This window comes from Typha latifolia, chromosome 6 (genome assembly GCF_019914945.1).
Source record: "Typha latifolia isolate L0001 chromosome 6, TyphaL0001v2, whole genome shotgun sequence".
Taxonomy (NCBI): domain Eukaryota; kingdom Viridiplantae; phylum Streptophyta; class Magnoliopsida; order Poales; family Typhaceae; genus Typha; species Typha latifolia.
The window spans coordinates 9,819,285-9,835,768 of record NC_133091.1 but is presented as its reverse complement, the minus strand read 5'-3'; the positions used below and the strand labels follow the sequence as shown (position 1 = coordinate 9,835,768).

General features: G+C 33.1%; 1 protein-coding gene across 6 annotated transcripts; it reads right to left on the bottom strand.

Moving 5' to 3' along the window:
- Positions 1–8,738: 8,738 nt before the first annotated feature.
- On the bottom strand, positions 8,739–16,239 carry LOC140791078 (F-box protein SKIP5). 6 transcript variants are annotated; one of them, XM_073141465.1, is made up of 6 exons: positions 15,725–16,142; positions 15,480–15,594; positions 13,358–13,502; positions 13,189–13,267; positions 9,554–9,612; positions 8,739–9,333 (listed from the first exon to the last, which is right to left on the bottom strand). In XM_073141465.1, the coding sequence occupies exons 2-6, from the start codon at positions 15,502–15,504 to the stop codon at positions 8,988–8,990; spliced, it is 654 nt and encodes a 217-aa protein (XP_072997566.1). In that variant the 5' UTR covers positions 15,505–15,594; positions 15,725–16,142; the 3' UTR covers positions 8,739–8,987. The 6 variants fall into 6 exon arrangements, with proteins under 6 accessions (XP_072997566.1, XP_072997562.1, XP_072997561.1 ...); XM_073141461.1 differs by having other exon boundaries at positions 9,554–9,714; positions 13,358–13,471; positions 15,480–15,607; positions 15,725–15,851; XM_073141460.1 differs by lacking the exon at positions 15,480–15,594 and having other exon boundaries at positions 9,554–9,714; positions 15,979–16,239.
- Between the last annotated feature and the right edge of the window lie 245 nt (positions 16,240–16,484).

Below are 16,484 nucleotides of genomic sequence, written 5' to 3'. Positions count from 1 at the left end.
TTATTTATTTGTGAACAGGGGGGGAAATGTAGGCAAGAATTGGAAAAAAGTCAACGCTTAGGATGGATAACATAAAGGTGGTTCTCCACTTACTGGCAGATGCAACTAACCGTCCCCACCTTTTTTATTTTGAAATAACTAATTAAGAAATTGTTACTTTTCTCACGGATGATTTACGGCCAAAAAAGTCTTTCAATTTTTTAATAGCAGAAATACGACATCCACTATCAAATTACAATTTCAATCCCTTTTTACTAATTTAACTCTAATAATTTCCAGGAAGATTGTCGTCTTTTAACAAATTTATCACGCATCACATCACCTATGTGATTTATACTTATTGCATATGCAAGATGTACGCTCTAATTTCAACAATATGTATATTGAGATTTTAAAAAGAACGTCACACATTATCTATGTAATTTATATGCATCGCCTATATAAAATATACACTCTAATTTTCAACAATATATATATTGAGATTTTAAAAAAAATGTCTCACACCTACATAATTTATATGCATCGCCTATGTAATATATACGCATCGTCTATGCAAAATGTACGCTATAATTTTTAACAATGCAAGCATTGAAATTTCAAAATAAACATCACGCATCACCTATGTAATTTATACGCATCGCCTATGCAAAATGTATGCTCTAATTTTTAATAATATATACATTGAGATTAAATAGTTAAGTTGGGTTAGAGAAAAGATAATTAGTCTAAATTAGTAAAAAAATGCCTAAAATTGTAATTTGATAATGGAGGGCTTATTTCTACTGACTAGAAAACTAAATGATTTTTGCTACAAATTGCCTATTTCTCATGAGACCTTTTTCACTATTTTTTTGAAAATTTATTACATTTCAATTAGGAAATTTATAAAACAAACATTACACCTTTTGTTTTTATTGTCTTTTTTCAAGTCAAAGTGCTCTTAGGCATATAATTCTAATGTTTCATTACATTAAGGTTAATGGATCAATCCAAATATGTTGTAGCTGGACCAACTAGAGCATTTGTTGATGCATTGTAAGGGCCCTTACTGCTATTAAGATATGATGCACATTTAGCTCGGGCTAGAGCTCTGGTTGTTGATGAATTTATGGAATGTGCACCGATTATTAGGGGATACATACCAGTAATTATACTTGACTTTCTAACTTATTATTATTTTCTTCATATTTCTGTTGTATCATATAGATCCCTGAACTACTAAAAATGTATCACCCCATAAGAAGGAAATGATATTTTAGCAAGCTAAAGTTTCGCTTTTCTTTCCTCCAAAAAATAAGAATAAACATGTCATATAGCTACTCATATAATAATTTATGGATGATACAAAGTAACGAAAACCCTACAAAAAGAGTGTTTGAAATAGTTTCAATAGTTTAGAGAATATATGTGTCACAAAAAAGTTCAAGAGAAGTATATAGAGAATAGTATGATACGATTCGATCCATATTGGCTCCACGCGTGACATTGGGTTCATTAGAATGAGCCTATTTATCTAGTTGAGTTTGTTAAAAGCAATAAAATCATTTTTTATCGGGCCGCATTCAAACGCAAGGACCACGTTCGAACGGGGCCATTCGACCGCCATTCGCATCGACAGAGAACGGAAATTCCACGTTCGAACACGATTGGGCGCATTTGAACGCACCGTGGCAAAAGTGTGGGTTAAGTTAGGGATTGTTAGGGTTCTTTAGAGTATTTTATGTTAATTAAGGAGTCCTTAGGGTGAGCGTATATATAGAGAAAACCCTAATTGAGGGATTATCATGTTATTGGAATTAGCTTTAGCCTTTAGCCCTATCTCTTTCTCTCTTGTCTCTAGCCATTGACACATTCTCTCTCCTCCCTTCTTTCTCCGCCCAAGTCTTTTGTCGGCTTTTTCCAGCCTCTAATCACCCTCTTCCATAACAACTAACCCTAGCATCCATCTAGCCATTGGAGGGCTATCAAGCTAGGATCCCATTGACCTTCGACCACTGTTTGATCGATATCTTGAGATCTAACTGTTCGAATCCCATGATCTTGGATTCGTTAGAAATCTCTCTCCAAGAACAACAATATATCCAAAATTCAAGAAGATCCGTCGGTTAGATTGATCGCAGATTCCCTTGAAAGTTACGGACTTCATCGACTTCAGAATAGTTAAGGATCAGATTAGGCCAATTTGTAACATAATAATAGTTTGGGAGGTCTACATATAAGGATCAAACTATTTAAGGTTTTCAAACAATCTTCATATCTCTCTCGAATTGTTCCCCGTTATGCCCTAGATAGAACCTAAATATAAAGAAAATAAATTCAAATAATAGGTCATGATATCACTGATCTAATTTATCTAGTTTCATATTTTTTTGTATATCATCTAATTATTTTCTCAAGATTGCATAGACTAAATTTGACAATTCACTGACTCAGATTATTTTTCAGCTTGGACTCAGATCAGGCTTGGATTGTATTCTAAAATAAACTCTAGTGAATAAAAAGAACATGCTCTATTAGTTATTTACTATTTTTCTCCATAAAGTAGCAAACATAAAAAGTTTTGACCAAGCTAGCTCTCTTTTAAATTTTATTTATCTAAATAGATCACACTTTAAACTTTATACCAAAATGATTTTGTTTTACTAAAGATCATCATTTTATTTTTAGATGAAAATACTAAAAAAAAGTTTGTTTTATAAAACACTCAGCTGTTCAGTGTCTTATATTTTAGAAAATATCGAACAATTGAGCTTTTAATATTAAAAAATACTAAAAAGTTATTCTAAAATAAAATAGTTGGAGTTGTTGTTTTTCTTTGTGCAATTCTGAGCGTAGTTTACTTCGAGAGAGTAACTATATAGTTTCAATTTATAGATTTTTTCTATTTCTTCACAAATAACATTTTATAACTAAAATAGATAACCAAGTAAAAAATTACGGCATTGCAAACTTTTTTTTATCTTTGTAATGACGTATCATACATCCTAAATAAATTACTAATTAGAAAGTTATAATTTGCAAAACTGAGAAGTTCAGCGTCTTAGTAAGACACTAAATAATTTGGTATTTTAAACAATAAGATGCTTAATTATTCAACGTTTTATATAAATTTTCTTTCCCTAGTAAAGCGTTTTTAATAAAAACGTAAATAATATTAATATTTTACTCAGAAAAGTGTTGATATAATCGGCGTTTAACTTTTATATGGGTGAAACGCTTAATAATTCAGTATTTACTTAGGGATATAATAAAAGAGACCCCTTCTAATATTATTAAGTTTGGAGTGACGTCTATTTCTGTAAATAAAGTTTGAAAATGGCTAATTTGGTCAAAAGTTTACAAAAATATCATTTTCATTCCTTGTTGCAATTGCAACTTAATTGCATTTCTTTTATCTCTTTGTAACTTTGGGTTGAAAGTTATGGCATTGGCAAAATTGATTAGTAAAATTTTATAATACCACAAATTCGTTGGCTTCGGCTACAATAGACATTGAGCTCTAAGTCACCATCGACCAAAAAGCCCCCAAAGCCCGACAATTCATTTTTCCTTCTCTTCCCTCTTCTTCTCGATCTCTCTCACGAATTATCTTCTACAATCATGGCATCTCGTTGGAAGAGAAAATTTATTGCAGCTCAAAGTAATGGAATAGTTATTACTTAGTGCATATTTTTTTATTTACGTGTGCGTAAATTAAAGCTTGATGTTCATGAAATAATTTTTTTTTGAGTCAGTTCATGGAAACTATTAACATTCCTATTTCTTTCACTAATATCAAATAGATACCTTATGATATGAAATTTGAAGCTCTACCATTAAATTTACCGTATCAATTGTATTTGATGTTGATTTCTTTATGAATTAAACTAGAATTACAATAAGTAACAAATTTCTAATGGATTATGTGATGCTTATCTACTTGTATTTATTTTTAATTTATAGTTAAAGTTGATAGATTGTGAATATTTAGGTCAAGTTGTTTTACTTATCCTTCTATGCACTTCTTAAATAAGATATTTTAATATGCTTTGTTTAATCCAAACAAATACTAATTTTTTCGGCAAAGAATATAGCTTTATTCTCTTCTCTTCTCACTATTTTAGCAATTAATATTTTACGCTACCCTTTATTTGTTAATTTAATTTGAACACAAGCAAAGTATATGCTTTGATCTAATTTGTACGATTGATTGTCTTTTACTTGTTAAATTTGTTGCACTTTTTGAATTCCTATGAATTAGTTTGTAATTAACTTGTCCATGGATTATCAATCAATTAATATAACCTCATACTCTGCTACTATATGTGTCGACAATGTTGTAGATTTTTATAATATTTTAATCCACTAGACAGTGCCAAAGACAATAATAAATCACTAGCATTTATTTCTATAAGCTTTTTAGAAATGTCTCCAGTGAAGGGAATGTTCACTAATATTGTTGATTAGCTTAGTCATAAATTTGTTAGTGAGGATGAGCAAAATTTACTTAATTGAATGCTATAAGTAGGATAAGAGTGCATAACTAACCATTTACTACTTACATACAACGTCACCTGGGTCTTATTACTCGAAGCATGATCGAAGGAGATGTTATATTGGTTTATCAACAGATACTTCACAATCGATCTTATACTGCATGCGTATTCTTGAATATTAATGTTCATCATGCAAGATTTATTTATAATTTTATATAGCAGTCTAATTGTATTATTTAATTTATTTTAATCTACAATATATTTTGTCTTGTTATGTCTTATAACTTTACAATTTATTTTTATATTCCTGTAGAGAGCCATGAAGATGCACAATGATATCCTACTTAAATATTTTGTCATGCATATTCATTATGATATCTATTAGATAATCCCCCTTAATACGGACTTATATTAGCACATACTTTTCATCGACTTTAGTGCAGCACAAATGATATATTACATATCACTATCAGTTGAACTAGGTTCACAAAGAAGAGAGGAGGAAGATGACCTAAGCTCAGGACCCACTAGAGGCTGCACCTACCCTAACTTAGCCTGCACAAAAGGCCCAATTAAACCGATAGTAGATCACATACTGTTTTGTGCCCAATAACTTGGAAGATTATAGGAAGAAGATCTTGTGCTTTTACTATGATGACCTAAGCTCAGGGCCCACTAGAGGCTGCACCTACCCTGACTTAGCCTGCACAAAAGGCCCAATTAAACCGATAGTAGATCACACACTGTTTTGTGCCCAATAACTTGGAAGATTATAGGAAGAAGATCTTGTGCTTTTACTATGATGAGCATTTTACCCCTGGTCATAAGTACAAGTGTGAGCTGACTCACGTCATATTCTTAAGTAGTTTTGAAGAAGAAGAACCTGAGTCCTTCAATTGGCATAAGAAACTATATGAGTATAAGGATGTGAAGAACTAGTTATCTTGAAGACAAAGTGTTGGAAGCATGGTTGATTGTTATAATTTGACTATGAGGATCGAGTTAGTTAGGTTGAGTAGAATTGAGTCTAGTTAATTATTTTTACTTATTATTTTTATATTTATATTAAAGTAAGAAATTTGCATATATAATCCCAATAGTGCAAGTTGGGCCATGGTCCGTTATGCCTCTACTGCTATAAATAAAAGTGATCATTATCTATTTACTTCAATAAAATAAATATTGGTTTAACCGCTCTCTTATCTCTCTTTTACCGTTTTAATTATAGCTGTTTATTTTCTAGGAGCAGATATAACTTAGAAACTCTAATTCTACCTCCAAACCCTAGCCACCCTCTACTTTCACAAGCCATCCAATCATACGGCCAGCCTCCACCACCTCAAGACCGTTCACCACCCTCTAACAACCACCACGATGTTGATTTACTAGTTTTTGTCTTATTATAATCCTTCTCTATTATTTCCTTCACATATTTTTAATCCGATCTCAAAATTATTTCATTATAAATCCATTAGATCCAAGATTCAAGAGGCTATCTCTAATAAAAATCTCAGACTATTCTTATAAATGGATTAGTTTAGTTCTGATTCACAATATTAGAAGAGGTTAGATGGAGTAAATTTTAGATGATTGAGATTCTGCTTGCTTAGGATGAGGGTTAGAGTTGATGAGATGGAATAGGGATGGAGAGAAAAGTTGTTTCAGCAAGGTGATGTGGGTGAGAGAAAAGAAAACATACTATTCCAATATTTATTAGGGGTTGCCAATCCAATAAAAAATTAGACTAAAAAATTGTAAATAAATAAAAGAAGTGCAATTAAGTTGCAAATAACCATCATACCTTACTTCATCCATTAAGACAATTTCTCATCTTTTCAATTCTAGCTATCTTTAGCCCACAAGATAGAACTAAATTAACATTATCTATATTGGTAGCATTAGAATATAGTCTTTGTTTAAAGTTCCAATGAAATTTGGTATCCATAAAATAGCAACAAAAGATATACCATAACAAATGAAAAGAATGTTTGTGTTACTTATTTACTATTTTCTCCATAAAGTAGCAACAAAAATATCCTTTTCAGCCCTTGTTTCATCCATTAGAGCATGTTCTCATATTTTTAATTCCAACAAGTCTTTGGCCCACAAGATAGAACTAAATTAATATTATTTATCATGGTAGCCTTAGAATTTAGTCTTTGTTCAAAGTTCTGATGGGATTTGATATTCTAAAATTGATTGTTAGATTCGAAGATACAACTCCAATTAAATTGGGGGAGGGGACAGTGGATTTTTTTTTCTAATGATTGAATGTTACAATAGGGTATAAATAATAAAATAATTTGACCAGCTAAGAGAGAAAAAAATTTGGGGGAACTAATTATTTGACAGGCTAAAGGCTAAAGGCTAAAGGTTTTAATTCTTATTTGAGGTCACCACTTTCTTTGGTTCAATGAAAAAATAAAATATAATAATTTATTTGAGATATATATTATAAAACTAGGATTGAGATAAAAGATGAATTTATCACCGGATAAGAGATAATGCTATCCTATTTACTTTTCCTTTCTTTTTATTTGGTTGAAAAAGAAAGATAAATATAATAATGTATTAAATAAAAATAAGGGATAACAATGATGTTTGTTTGTTATAGTTAAAGAACAAGAGACAAAAATGATCAAATTAACTTTATTATCTTTTCCTTAGTTTGATATAAATATATATTTGTAATTTTATTTTATATATAGAAAATTATTATACTGTACATCTACTCAGTTAATTTTAGAAATTCTGCCTAAAAAATAATTTAATTTAATTCACCATAATTTATACAATACAGATATTACTAATTATATTATAGTTTTTACAGTATTATAATATCCAAACTAAAATGAACAATACATGACCATAAATAATAGTATATAAATAAAATTTCGACGAATAACATGATAAAGGGAGCGGATAGAATTTTATTTGCCAAAAAAAAGAAGAAGATAACTAACCCCTTATCTCATTTTCCTTATCCCAGCTAAGAGTTTGAGGTAGAGAAAACGTGATAAATCCTATTTATCACGCTTTCCTTTATTTCAGTCATTTAACACCAGTTTAATCTTAGTTTTTAAAAATAAATATGGGGTTTATCCAAAAAGCCACCCATTTATAGCAACAACCAAATTGGGTGTCATTGGCTAAGTTTAGACCCTATATTTATTCTTTTTTAACTATGCTTTTGTTTTCTTTTTCTTTTATTGTTATATGTTACTGTATAGAGGCGCAGATGATTAATATTATTATTCTATTAAGCTTTTAAAATAATGATATGACTCGATCCATATTGGCTCCACTCGTGCCATTGGGTTCGTTGGATGAACCTATTTATCTAGTTGAGTTTTTTTAGAAGTAAAAAAAAAAAAAGATTTTTGCTGGTGCGCATTCGAATGCAAGGACAGCGTTCGAACAGGAATGCAAACGCCTGCACAAGTTTGTAAAAATAAAGAACACAAATTGTGCGTTCGAACGAAATCGGGCCATTCAAAAGCCTAGATATGTTTGCATCGATAGATAGAGAATTAAAATTCTGCGTTCGAACACATCACGGCGAAAGTGGTTTGTTAGGGTTGTTTAACTTAGTTGATGAGTCCCTACGGTGAGCCTCTATAAATATGTGAAGAAAATCATAATTGGAGTTTATCTTGGATAATTGAAATTGGCTTTCACATTTATCTCTTTCTCAACTTGTCTCTAGTCATTTGCGCTCTCTCCCACCTCCCTTCTTCCATCGCCTAAGTCTTTAGTTAGCCTCCTTAAGCTTTTAACCCCGCCTCTTCTACAACAACTTCTCCTCCTTCATACTAAGAAGTAAACATAGCATCTATCTAGCTATTGGAGGGCTATGGAGCTAAGATTCGATTAACCTTTGGCTATTGTTTAGTCAATACCTTGAGATCTATCGTCTAAATTCGATAATTTTGGATTCGTTAGAAAGCTTTTTCCCAGAGCGCCAACATATCCAAAATTCAGAAAGATTCATCGATTAGATTGTTCGCAAAACCTTTTAAAGATTACGAGCCTAATCGAGTACAAAACCATTGCGGATTGAATCAGACCGATTCGTAACAAATAATCAATAAGTCAATATGATATCACCGCAGGAGATGTTAAAGTTCATCCATCCATAAACTGCAATATAGAGTAAGACAGAGAAGTTAATATGCTATTATTATGCTTTAAATTGAATCGGGGTGACATATAGAAGGCTATTTTTCATATTAAGTTGAACTAGCAAATTTAGTTGCACTGGAATTTCCTTCAATATTTTGATTCCATTATCATCACTAATTCACTATACTCCAGCTTCCAGTTAAGAACTACCCAAATACTTTACAAATTGATCCAGAAGATAAATAACAAGAGCCTCATAGTTCTTTCTGAATCAATGGCAGTCCGTAAAGAGGTACAAATAAATTAAAATCTATCACAGACCCTAAACAGGTTGAATATAGTTACAAACACCAACAAAATAAGCTACTTGCATACACTGGAGCACAATTCTTACTGCTCCCCAACCTCAAACCAGAAAAAGATGGAAGTGCGAGAATAGATGGCTCGCACTCGCTGCAACTCCATGGTCCCACTGGTCCGCACAGCCTTAGCACCACCTTCGATCCTTGTGCGAGCAACTGTGACTCCATGACCTTGCCCTTCCCTAGAATGGAAAGATTCGCATGCATCTGCAGTGCTCACTATGGGAAAGGAGAGGTAATCCAATGGGTTCTCCTCGCATTGCAGTACGCACCCTTCGATGGTAAGTCTACCACTGCGGTGAAGCAAGCAGCACCCTAGCTCTGCTCTGATTGTCAGATTAGCAATCTTGCAGGTGGAAAGGAACTCTAATGCACTGGTTTGAAATTTCACAAGGGGGTCAAAAGTCAAAACTCAATTTCAACTAAAATAAATTGAAACAGAACAAGAAACTGGTTCAACGCAGTATCCATTTTGGAAGGCTAACTCAAATTTTGGTGCTTAGCTTATTCTGAAAGGGTAGATTGATCTCATGAGAGATGTTGTTTGATTTAGAAAATAACTGCAGACAGCTTTAACAAAAGAAAGAATCAAACCTCTCCGAGCCACGAGAACAGGTCAAAATGGTGTCATCAGGAAGCTCACCCCCACCAATCTGATGAATAACAGAAACCAATGAACATGGCCATATGTTGCGCTTAATGGTACAACATTTTTTTCGTAATAAAAGAAGCTCCAACACTAAGTTCACACTTTCCTACAGAATCTGGGAATTAGTCATCACATGACTGTGAAAACAGCTCCATGTTGGTAAGCAGCAGCAGAAAATAATGCAAAGCCAGAAGGAACGAATAAACCCTTACAGTCATTCTGCAATTAGGGCGTCATGAGGCACAAAATCTTAGTCAATGAGGAAAAAAAGTGTCATAAAGATTGAAAAATCCCTTAATATGTTCAATTATTAGGTGGCATTTGGATGTAGTACAAGTCCTAAATTAGTTTAGCTATGCTCATATCTTAATCTTAAAAAAGCTAGCCTAAACCGGTTTTAGGCTAATATTGTATTTGGATGTAATATGTATAATAATTACACTTAATGTGACATAAAATAAATAAATTTCGGAGGTATTTTGGCAAATGACCAAATTAATTTTCATCGTAGATGGATGAGAAGAGAGGAGAGGGAGAGAAGGACTGAAATGTCGTTGATTGAAGTGATATCTTTTAAGGGCGAAATGATAATTGGATTTTATTGGTACATATAAAATATTGGATTAAGAGAGAAGAGAAAATAATAGTAAATTACTTTTAAGATTAACTGTTGTTTGGATACTAAACTGTTACTGTAAATTATTATAACGGCAAATTCATGGTTACAAAAGACTAAGTTGTATTTATGATAGGCTTAATTACACTTTACCTCATATTTTTGACCCGGTATCATTTTGCCTCCCTATATTATAAAAGCATACAAATCTCTTTCTAGGCTTTGAAAAGCTAAAACTAAACCCATTTGTTAACCTTTCCCGAGTTAAAACTCACATCCCAAGCACGTGAACAATATGCTTTTTTCAGATAGATTAAATTACTCTCATGAAGGTCAAAAAATTAATTTTTGAATAATTTTGTCCTCATCTTCTTCCTTATGCTGCCCTGCCCCTCTTCTTTCCCAAGCCATCTCTTTCCAAAATATTTTTTCAGTTAGATCTGCACCTCTGAATTTATCTCTTGTTATATAACATTATATACAAAAAGAAAGGACTTCATCAAATTAGGCTTCTTGCAACTAAAAAGAAAAACAGAAATACACAAATATGACACCTAAGATCTATAAATAACTCTCAAAATTACCATTGAATGTTGTAGCAGCTAGGTAAGCAATGAGAAAGGAAGTTGCTACCGTAAGGCAAAAAAGAACTAAGTCTTATCATTTTCATATGAAATAGGGATGTGCGATCATTAAAGTAAAAACAGAATTAATCTATTATGATTTTAGAAGAAAGTTAAATATCAATATTGTCATGACAAGTGTTTTTTCAAAGATACAAAAGGAAAGAAGATGGGATGAGAAGGGAAGAAGATGGGAAGAAGAATGGATTTCTCTCAATTGGTAGCAGGTAAAGGTAGATAGGTAATTTTTATATAATCAATTAGTAAACTCTAATATTTTTCTCCATTAATAGAGGGATAAAAAGGTAATTTTAGGTCATCTATTAACGACGTCTAAAAGGTTGTAATTTTTCAAAAGTCTAAAAGAGTATTTGTACACTTTTATAGTGTAGAGGAGTAAAGTAATACCAAGTCAAAGTACAGGATGGCAAAGTGTAATTAAGCCTTTATAATATATAATCTATGAATTATGTTTGATCAAGACACATTACTCATAAAAGAGTGTTATGTGTGAAGAAATTGAACATTCAAACAAAAAGAAGCAAAAAATTCAAAATTTAGTATTTGCTATAGTGTTTGCAAACAGTGTTTTGCTACAGTACACTGCTACAACTGTCCAAATGAGGTAATAGACATCTGGATGGCTGGACCAAAACACTTAAGTAAATTTAAGTGGCATCTAGATGGCACTCAAGATTGTAGTTCGATTTTTCATAGTTTTAATTTTAGTAGGATTTGTTTTCCTAATCTGACTAGGATTGGAGTTTCCTTTTACTACTCAGTTTAGGTTTTCAAAACACGATTCTAAATCAATTTTTTTAACCTAGTAAGATTCGGTTTTCCTAAACCAAGTGGATTTTAGTAATTAACTTTTGATTTTGACTTTGATTTCTTCTTTTTATATCTCTAGATCTAGTCGAATTAGGAATCCTGTTATATTTGTAGTATGATACGATGACCCACACTCCTTTAAAAATTACTAGAATCCGTACTATTATAGGTTCCCCTAGTGTCTACCAAGCACAATACAGATACCAACATAAGCAAGCAGTACCAAATTAAATAAATGCTAACTGCGGAAAGGAAACTAATCTCCCAATAAGACCAATCAACATTGGTCTGGAACACGAGCTTTTACATTGTTTAAAGAAGATTGTCTCACCGCCTAGGCACCTCCCCTAGGCTAATTATTCCTAAGCTTCTTAGGTCGGCCAAGGTCTCTGAATTAATATCTACATCGTTTTTCTAGAAACGTAGGTCAATTTTGAAATCGTACATGTTGCCAGAATTTTGGAATATAATGGTTTACTATGTCCTTACTGAAAATTACAATATTTTTAGGCTAAATTACACTTAGACCCCTAAACTATGACCATGAATCACTTATATGATTATTACACTTAGACCCCTAAAAAGCGTTTACACGAAGATCCCCCAAAATATCCAAATGTTTCAAAATTACATTCTAGTCTACCTTTTACTTTTTCGTCTAAAACTGGTACGTGCATGCCATTTGACCAATTTTTTGCTCTAATTTGTGCCGAAATTGCCATCATCTTTCTCCCCAAATTCATACCAGGACATTTGTACTCTCTCAAGCTCTTAATTCTCTACCTCCTCTTTTCCTTACACTTCCTTCTCCTAATAATAAGCTCCACTATGATATGATTTTCATTACTTTTGTTTCTAATCTTACTCTCTCAACCTCTCTCCCACTTATCTCTGTCAAACTCACCCTCACCTTCCCCTACATTTCTCCCTACCAGCCACAAGCTCATCTTTAACTTCTCTCTTCTCCCTCTCAATGTTTATCAAACTCTCCCGCCCTACAGGGTAATTTTGTAAACTTTAACTCTTTTGTCAACCAAATTCCCTTGAACTATGATAGGTCAGGGGATCATAATTTTTTTCTTCTCTTTAGAGGATATAAGTAATATCGCATTATAGTTCTAAGGGTCTAGATGTAATTTAGCCTTTTTCTAAATTGATTTCATATATTAGTGTTATCTTTCACTCTTTTTCTGTGGGAATTGGCCTGGGCATCTGACTAGTCACCTGGCTGCTCTACAATCTTTTAAGACTATGCTCTTAGAAAATTCAAGATGCTCCTTCAGGACATATGATATATTTACGATCATTATGACATCACAGTATCAAATCTAGTTCTCACGAAGTCACGAGTTCAATCCTCGTACTCCTTGACCCCCCTTCTTATTCCATGTGGCTTGTGGAGGGTTTGCACATATTCCCCATTTAAATGGAGGTAGGCATCCTCAGTTTATGTTTGTTGAAAGGATTTTGGTAGTAATGACCAACTGACAAAATAAATTGCTCAACTTACAAGGCACAAGGGCTTTTTAATCTGGACGTTACACGCAACATGGTTACCACCGGTAGCAATCAGAATGGTGTCACCAGGCCTTCAGCAGAAAAAACAATAGAAATAATTGTTTATCCTGCCTCTCCTTATATAAGCAAAAACAATATGGGAAAAAAGATTACTCCCTTACCTTGCAGCAGAAATTGCAGACTCAAGATTGGGAAAAACTCCAGGTTCATTGACGTCTTTGATGGATCTGTCCACACGCAACCATAACCGAGGGTGACATGCTAAGAAACGCCATCTGTGGCAAACGAGGGCGGTGTTATATCTATCTGCAAAATTAAACAAGGTGCTAAAAGAAACTATCAGAAACATATCAGGACCAAACTTTACCATAATCATACATAATGTACATGATAATCTACTCTAAAATATGGAAATATGATGGTTGAGAATGTACATAAAAACATTGATGCAGTCTATTCAATTGATCTTCTTCTGTATTATGTATAAACCAAAGTCTCAAGGCATCAATGTTTAAGTGCCACTGCCTCAGAATAAAGCTGTACTGGACAGCCTAGACCTACTAGGCAGAAAAAGTCAGTTATATTCAAGCTCATTATACATATACATTGTTGCTGTGAAGAGCCTCAAAGGGTCAACATTTCTATGATACTACAATTGGAGAGACAGCCACTTCGGTTGTGGATTGAATTTTAAATGAATTATGACATCTCTTTCTTAAACTGACTTGAAAAAAAAACTTTTTTTTTGGAGACAATTAACACAAAATATTAAGAGTTTCAAAAAAAATTCATGTGAAATACATATAAATTTAGTAAAATCAATCTCTAGAAATAATATAGAACACATTTTTAGTAACAACATCATTATTCATTATTTAAATAAGCAAACTAAAAATTGTAAATATTCAAAATATATATAGCGAAACGGATATCCGATATCCGTATCCAAAAAATTATATCCGACTAGTATCCGAGTTTTTTACCGTATCAGAATCTGCATTTGTTTTTTTTTTCAAAAATCTTACCCTTATTTGGGTCGGGTAGAAATTTTTTGTCTAAATCCAATCCAAATCGGGTCAGAGTTAATCTGACCCGTTTTCACCCCTAATATGTACACATAAAATTGTAAATGTAAATTTTCAAGCATGTGTAGAATAAAGGAAAATGATGTGGATACTTCAAAACTCTAATTATATTCTATTGGATATGATACTTATCTGATACTTTTTTCATGTACCCAGTCTTTTTAAAACAAATAAAATTGATACTCTTGGATTCTTTCCAGAAACTTCTTATATATTTTTGAGAGTTCAAAAACAAGACAGATTAAAGGTTTTCTATTAGGCCAAGAAATTTCTATTTGCTAAAAAAGTTGACGCCATGCACTATTTTATTATGCATGATCTATGACTTTGAAATGAAGAAATATTAGAATTTCATGCAAAACTTAACTAGACATGGCCCCTTAAAGGTCAACAGTGGAAGAGTTCCATCCTAAAGTTATCAAAGAAAGACACTAAATCTGCAACATTTGCAGATAGAGGGACAGACCATAATCAAAGGAAAGATTAAAGTTTAATTTTCCTCAAAAAGTTCATGGATTTAACACACCCCAAGATAGCCCACCTATCAAACCTGAATTAAAATCTGTTTCGTCTACTACGACATCCAAACAATTAATCAGAAGGAACCTAACCATCCTAGTTCCAAAATTTGTATGACTCAGATAACAAATTTCCCCACATGAGCAATAAGCAAAGAAAGGTAAACCAAATCCTGTTAAAATTTGGTTGGTTCCATTGAAAAGTTAGAATTAGAGGCTCCATTTTTCCTTACGGAAGCAACACTATATTTTCTCCCCCCAAAAAATAATCAAATCTACTCCAATTCGACATGGCACACTACTCAAAATTCCATCTTTATTCTGTCTTCCTTACTAACAAAAGTTCCGATACAATGAAATCCATCATTCATCTAAGTAATATCATTCCATCGTTGCTGGTAATACCAGCATTGCTTGCATGATCTAACCATCCGAATTCCAAAAGTAATTCTTTCAAGACCATGATTTTAGCATCTTCAACGGCAAAAGGATAATAACCTTTTTAACAAAAGTTTTGTGGTTTCGCCAAAAAAAAAAGTTTTGTGGTGATCCAAAATAAATCAAAAGCAAGGGGGTCGGAATGGATTATGGAGAAAGTGGAAAGAAAAAAAAAAAGAATAAAGAAGAAGAAGAAAAAATAGTAACAAAAGAAAAACAAACTCAAACACGAAGTAACTCACCGATCAAAATCCAATATCGATCCATTTCTTCCGCAACAGAGCTTCAAATGAACATTCAAGACGCAAATATCAAATTCGAATTTAACCATCCTAATTCCTTTACTGTGCTAAGACCCTGGGATTCACCTCTACAAGAATCAAACATAAGAAGCAACACCCAGGAAAACGAATTGCGTCGCCATCCCATCAAAATCCAAGAACGGGAAGAGTAAATGTCGAGAAATTGATAAGAAAAAAAATATCACCTTTCCTGATAACAAAACCAAATTCACTCCATCACGAGACAACCCATCAATCAAAATCCCATCGTGATAGTCTCCTCCCAATCATAGCTTCAAACTTTATCCAAAACATAAGAATCCGGCCATACATAACCACCCTAACTATCTATAAGAATCAGCCAAAACTAACACCACCAAGATACCCAAATCGCCGTGTTCTCCAATCAAATCCAAGAAGGGGAAATGGCAAAAGGGGGTTCAAGCTTCGCCAAACGAACCTGGGATGGGGCTGAGGAAGCTAAAGATGTGCATGAGGCAGCCATCGTCCAAGCTATTTATGGGCGAGATCGCCGCGGAAGACGCCGCAGTCGCGTTCTCGCCCGCCCATTTCCTCTTCACCATTGCCTTCTTCTCCAGCTCGCACGCTTCGTCTTTCGCCTCCAACTCTTCTACATCCCTATTTTATGTATCTAATATCATATTCTTAGCACGGATTGATGTGAGGACCGACTTAGGAGACTGAGATAAGATTTGAGATACTTAGCACGAGTCAGCACGGATCTATTCGATTCAGGATTTAAGTTCGAATATAGGTCCTTTCGTATACCATTGTCTTATTACAAATAGGTCGGTGTAATGGTCTGAAATCTTTAGATTCAGACCCCAATTCTTAGATCTAAACCGATCGCAGTAAATCAAAAAGAGATGGCATTGATGTGAGGACTGATAGGAGACTGAGATAAGGTTTGAGATACTTACTTGTAAGCACGAGTTGGTTTGGATC